This window comes from Musca autumnalis, unplaced genomic scaffold, assembly GCF_047663935.1.
Source record: "Musca autumnalis isolate F117 unplaced genomic scaffold, ASM4766393v1 scaffold_1, whole genome shotgun sequence".
In the NCBI taxonomy this organism is placed as follows: domain Eukaryota; kingdom Metazoa; phylum Arthropoda; class Insecta; order Diptera; family Muscidae; genus Musca; species Musca autumnalis.
Genome location: NW_027411644.1, coordinates 271,799,565 through 271,806,022, shown reverse-complemented (window position 1 = coordinate 271,806,022; position 6,458 = coordinate 271,799,565). Strand labels below are relative to the sequence as shown.

Sequence of the window (6,458 nt, the reverse complement as noted above, 5' to 3'; positions counted from 1 at the left end):
AAAGATGTTGTGAAATCATAACTCCAATTGCATTATTTTTTGCTGGGTACGTACACACTAGATTGATTCCATTGAAAAAAAATTCATGAAATTATGCGTCCCTAGATCGAGTTCCATTGTAGAGCAAAATCATATAAATGAAATAGTGGGAAACTCGATCTAAAAAGACCTAATTTCATGACATTTTTCAAGTGTGTACCGAGGCTACGTGAAATAAAATCCAATGGATTTCAGATGAGATTTCATCTCACGTATACCATGGTTGATAGTTGAAATCGAGTGGATTTCGTAAATGTAAACGTACTATAATAGTCGACTACGCTTAATAGTCGAATCTGTCTTTCGGAAGTCGATTTAGATTAATCGATTATCCGATTTTCTCAAAGTCAATAGTCGTTTACGACTTTTAGCTTATATGACTAATAATCGATTAACCGAACTAGACTTTACGTATCCCTACATTTAACAAGTTTTTTTCTTTGTATTCTTTGTATAAATTCGACGAATACCAAACCAATCTTGAATAAAATCTATAAAAAATGTCTGGTTTATGAATTGTGGTGAAATAAGAAAAACAAATAATCATCTTAAAGTTTCATAATTGGAAAAACGCTGGCTTTGGGTGCCGTAAATCTGAGTAAAGACAAAATTGAAAAAATCGATCAACTTGTCAATTTTTTGTGCGAACTGAGCCAAAACATCATTAGCCTTGCATTGGGAGCACGGGATAATGGAGAACAAATTAAGCAGCAATATTAGTTGATAATTTCATCGTCGTCCTCGTTTCTTACGCAGAATCCCTTTCCGTGCATCGGCATCATTAACGAGATTCATAGGGGCGCATCGGAAGCGGAACACATATACAACCAACACACAATTCACATAACATAACTTTTCACACGATAAAGGATCATAAAATATTACTATAAAGAATACACCGAAGCAGGCTAAGTAGTAGTAGTTACCAAACAACCAAAATATAGGTCGGATCTCATATAACAATAATAATTATAAATATAACAGCAACCACTACCACAGCTTTAACATATAGGAACAAAAAAATGGTGGGTTCAAAAGCACAACAACAACTACAACAGCCAAGTACTCAGCAAACTAGTAGCAAACATCATCATCTTCATCACACGGCACAGACTGCATCTCAAACGGCAGTTAAACATACTCATCATCATGTCGCAGCGTCACCTGCAACATCTGTCAATTCACCGTCATCACTATCCACTACCAGTAGCAACAAAGACACATTAAACGGCGGTGCTGGCAGCGTGGTTGATAATCCATCTAATCAAATGTATTCCTCTCCCAGGAGTGTGAACAGCAGCATTAGTAGCTGCTTCCGAAATAATAGCATCAATAAAATTAGTATAAATCCATTTCATTCACTTATTGGGACGCACCCATCCGTTTCATCGTCATCGACATCCATAGCTTTTGATGCGAACATTAACACTGCCTTACTAAGCAAACAAAAATATGCCCAAAATGATTACAGGAACAAACAACAGCTACAACAACAGAAATCCCAACCGCCAGCAACATACGATGGTGATAAAGCGGATGGTGCCACAAAATCCAAGGAAACATCATCATTGTCGTCAACTGCTTCACAAAACACAACATACTCCACTCACTACAGCACCACAACAAAAGATCTGCTAAAGAATACAAATGCAAAAACACAACCCACAAATACTCCAACAAAATCATCATCCTCTGCCAATAAACACCTAACAAAGACGGCAACTGCAGAACCAGTTAATGCAGAAGGTTCGCCCACACACACTAACGGTGACATACAAGCCAAATCGGTAAGCAACGCCTTAGTACCCCTGACAGCTACGCAGAATAGTCTATTCTCATTCCACGAACAAATCCTAATGTCTGGCCAGCAAAAGAGCGCCTTGGCCGAAAAGCCCAAGCCCTTGATAGTGTCACCGCAGCAGGTCATGGTGCTGTACATGCACAAATTAACGCCATACGAACGCACAGAAATATTGGCGTATCCGCAAATTTATTTCATTGGAGCCAATGCCAAGAAACGCCCTGGCATCTTTGGCCCCAATAATTGTGATTATGACAATGAGCAAGGAGCCTACATACATATACCCCATGACCATGTGGCTTACCGCTATGAAATGCTCAAGGTTATCGGCAAAGGTAGCTTTGGCCAGGTCATTAAGGCCTATGATCATAAAACGCATGAGCATGTGGCCCTGAAAATGGTGCGTAACGAAAAACGTTTTCATCGCCAGGCCCAGGAAGAGATACGTATACTGCATCATCTAAGACGCCAAGACAAATACAACACCATGAACATTATTCACATGTATGACTATTTCACCTTCAGAAATCACATGTGTATCACATTTGAGCTGCTGAACATCAACCTGTACGAGCTAATCAAAAAGAATGGCTTCAAAGGATTCTCGTTGCAATTGATGCGTAAATTTGCCCACTCCTTACTGCAATGTTTGGATGTTCTATACAAAAATGAGATTATCCATTGTGATATGAAGCCCGAAAATGTATTACTAAAACAGCAGGGACGTTCAGGCATTAAGGTTATTGACTTTGGTTCGTCGTGCTATGAAAGTCAACGCGTATACACCTATATACAGTCGCGCTTTTATAGGGCTCCTGAAGTTATATTGGGTGCAAAATATGGCCGACCCATTGATATGTGGTCACTGGGTTGTATATTGGCAGAATTGTTGTCGGGACGTGCTTTATTCCCTGGTGAAAATGAAGCAGATCAATTGGCCTGCATTTTGGAAGTATTGGGTATGCCACCCAAGCATTTATTGGCCAATTCAAAACGTGCCAAAATGTTCTTTAACTCAGAAGGTTATCCACGTTATTGCACTGTGCGCAATATGTCGGATGGAACTGTGGTACTTGTGGGAGGCCAATCACGTCGCGGCAAACCACGTGGACCACCCGGTTCCAAGAGTTTATCAAAAGCATTGGATGGCTGCAATGATCCGCTGTTTTTGAATTTCATCAGAGGTTGCTTAGAGTGGGATCCAGAGAAACGGTTAACCCCAGCTGAAGCATTAAAACATCCATGGCTGCGAAGGCGGCTACCAAAACCACCAAGCAGTCATCCAAATGCCATAAACGGTAGCAGTGGTGCCGCCAGTACTTGTGATGAAAAATCTCCAATTAGTGCAAATCCCAGCACTGATAGTGGTAGGGCCAGTGGCTCCTCTGCCAATACGGATATACGTAAAATTAGCCATACAAAAGACTGCCTAGCAACACTCACCGCCATTGGCACAGTGGGACCCTTGGTATCGTCGCTAATCTCATCTCAACAACAGCAACAACAATCTACAGAAACTCTGTGGGGCCATCAAACATCATCATCGAGTACATCTCATCAACACGATGCACGAAGTAGAACTTATGCAGAACTTACCGAATTTTTAGGTGCGTATCCAGATTCGAACCTAATCTTATCCTCATCGGCATCATCGAATAGCAATACTCAGCAGAGACGTGGCAGTGACAGTCACTCCCTCTCTTCCAAGGTAGCATCTAAGCAGCCTGATGAATAAATGAATCAATCAATCCATCGATTTCGTGTGGAAAAGAACAAAAACAAAATCCAGAACAGGAGCAACGATTTTTCTGTGTGCGTGTGTGTTTTTTTAAGCAGCAACCCGTGTGTCGTATTTAGTTTAACTTAACGTCGTATGTACAGTATTTAGTTTGTTATTATTATAAGTCTGAAATTGTTCATTCGAATTAGTGTGTTCATATAGATTAAAAATATTATGAATGTCGTCGTCATATGATTTATATATAGTTATTATTACATATTAAAATATTAATAATAATGATAATTTTCATTAAATAAATATCCACTAATTCTGGAAAGCCTTTCAATTGCAAAACAATTTGTATGTTTTGTTTCCTAGACATTAAGAAAAAGTTAGCGAAGAAGAGAGCGAAAGAGAGAAACATCAAAATTTTTTGTATTCTTTAGAGATTAATGTTATAAAACTAGATTACGAGTTCTATACCGTATTTAATTAAAACAAAACAAAAAAGCTTTTGAATTTAAACATTTTATGATTTACCCTTAATAAATCGGCTAATTATAATTTTTACAAAAGAACATGTGTTTATTTGTTCATTTGCAACATAACAAGTAAAAAAGTATCAGTCGACAGAGATATACCCTCAGCCTGGGTGGATTGAAAAGGCCTGTGTACATAAGCTGCCTTGCCTTGCTTTCCTGCTTCATTTCATTTTTATTCTTTTATCAGAAGCATGATACAATAAAGGCCTACGTACATAAGCTGCCTTGCCTGCTTACCTTGCTTACTTCTGAGAATAAAAAAGAAAAGGGCAACCCAGTTCGAAATTTCCTCGGCCTTCTTTATTCTTTTATTTTTATTATGTGAAAAATGAAGCAGGAAAGCAATGTAATCAGGCAGAGCAGCTTATGTACGCAGGCCTTAAGAAGGTAGCATTATCAGCCCAGCTGATGGTAACATAATGTGTCAATTGCATTGAATTTATGTCAAATTTTGACATCTTATGTTACCAAAAACGGCAGTTGCTGCTACCTTCTTATTGTATCATGATCAGAAGCAAGCAAGGAAAGCAAACAAGGCAGCTTATGTACTCACCCCTAAATAATTTTTTTTTTCAAAAAAAAAAAAAAAAAAAAATTGGGCGAATCCGACAAAAGTATGGATAGGATTAAAGCTCAAAAATTTACGGGGATATCGATAGATAGGGCTTTTTATCATACTAGCCTACGAAAAACATAATATCGCTGTAAACAGGGCCACTAGGAAGCACTTCGGTAAAAATGTCCAAAGGATCCTCGAACCACCCAAAAATGTTGAACATTTGTGTGGGTGGTACCACCAGGATTGGACAGATAGGCCCCAAATTTGAACATAAACTAAGTTTCGACAATATTTAGAGATCGAAAGTTTGGACCAAATCGGTTGCTACGTCTATGAGAAATCGCCCGTACCATTTTAGCAAATATTTTCGAACTTTTGTTGGGGAGGTACCAGAAGGAATGGACCTATAAGACCACCTTCGAATTTAATCTAATATTCGAAGAAATATTACAATATCTAAAGTATGGATGAACGCAGTATTCGGTTCGAGCTCTCCAGGCACCCCATAGGGGTTTTTTTTACAACTTTCGGGCTGTTTTCTCAAGAAGTATGGACTTGCCCCTGTAAAAACTTTTACTGCCGTAATTGAGGCAGTGAAACAAAAATCAAAGTGATTCGAGAGCAGGTCTTAAAGTGAATTTATCCAAAATTTTATGTGGGAGGTACCCAAAGGAGTGGACAAATATAGTGCATATTCGAACCTGGTCTATATCTGGTAGCATATTAGGATATGTAAGGTATGGACCAAGTTGGTCACTCCCATTAAGAGTTATCATGCGCACAATTTTTCCGAACAATTTTGAACTTTTGTGGGGGAGGTACCTGAAAGAGTGAACCGATATGGCTTTTCTTCGAACTTAAACCAAGTTTGCCCAAAATATTACGAAGGCTACATTTGGGACCGAATCGGCAGATCCGTTCGAGAGTTATCTTGCGCTCCAAACATACAGACGATGTCATAGGGTTTTTTGTACCTTTCAGGCTATTTTCTCAGTCATAGCGATTATGAATCTTCACGTAGGGAGCTACTCACAAGTGAGTTGCAGTTCACTTTCACCTCCTCGAGCTATTACGATTGGGCAGGGAGGAGCACAAAAAGTGAACAAGGGTTGACAAGTCGGGAAATGGAAAATAATGGCGCGACTTGTGAACCCTTGAAATAATAATTTGTGTTACCATACCGTCATTTTTTGCACAAATAACTTTGGGATTATTAAATTCTTATTTTTTGCATAAAAAGTAAATAAATTTTCAAATTAATAAACATTTCTAGCAAGAAAAATGTCGGTTATTAAAAATCCACTGTAAAAGAACATGAATATTGGTAAAAGAAAATACAACATTGAAACAACATGGCAACATCTGTAACAGCTGTTCTTTTGTTTTGACAGATATGTGAAAATTGTTTATTTACACTGAAGAATTCGTGAAATTTATTGGAAAATCGTAAAAAAAGTGAACAAATGTCGTTTAAAAACGTCATTAAATGGCTACAATAAGTAAATGTTTAATGTTGCATTTTGGGTGATAACAGAAATGGCAAGTTCTGAGGAATACCAAGGAAATGGAGTGGAAGCTGGGAGCAAGTTGAGTTTAAGCATTAAGCTCGGATAAAATTATAATTTTTTTCTATATAGCCGGCCTTCGGCCGGAGTTTTAAGACTTTCTGCTATGGACAGGTGCAAATCTAGGGCACGGGAACAAAATATCTTTCAAATTGAAAATTTTTTCCTAAGTAGCCGACATTTAACAAGGGAATTTTCGGAACTTCGGAGGCCCATATCTCGGGAAGTATGG

At 38.4% G+C, this 6,458-nt stretch overlaps 1 protein-coding gene across 1 annotated transcript; it reads left to right on the top strand.

Annotated features, from left to right (window-relative positions):
* The first annotated feature begins 442 nt into the window (after nucleotides 1–442).
* On the top strand, nucleotides 443–4,135 carry LOC141389546 (dual specificity tyrosine-phosphorylation-regulated kinase 2-like). Its single transcript, XM_073961180.1, has one exon. The coding sequence runs from the start codon at nucleotides 1,062–1,064 to the stop codon at nucleotides 3,573–3,575; it is 2,514 nt and encodes an 837-aa protein (XP_073817281.1). The 5' UTR covers nucleotides 443–1,061; the 3' UTR covers nucleotides 3,576–4,135.
* The last annotated feature ends 2,323 nt before the right edge of the window (nucleotides 4,136–6,458 follow it).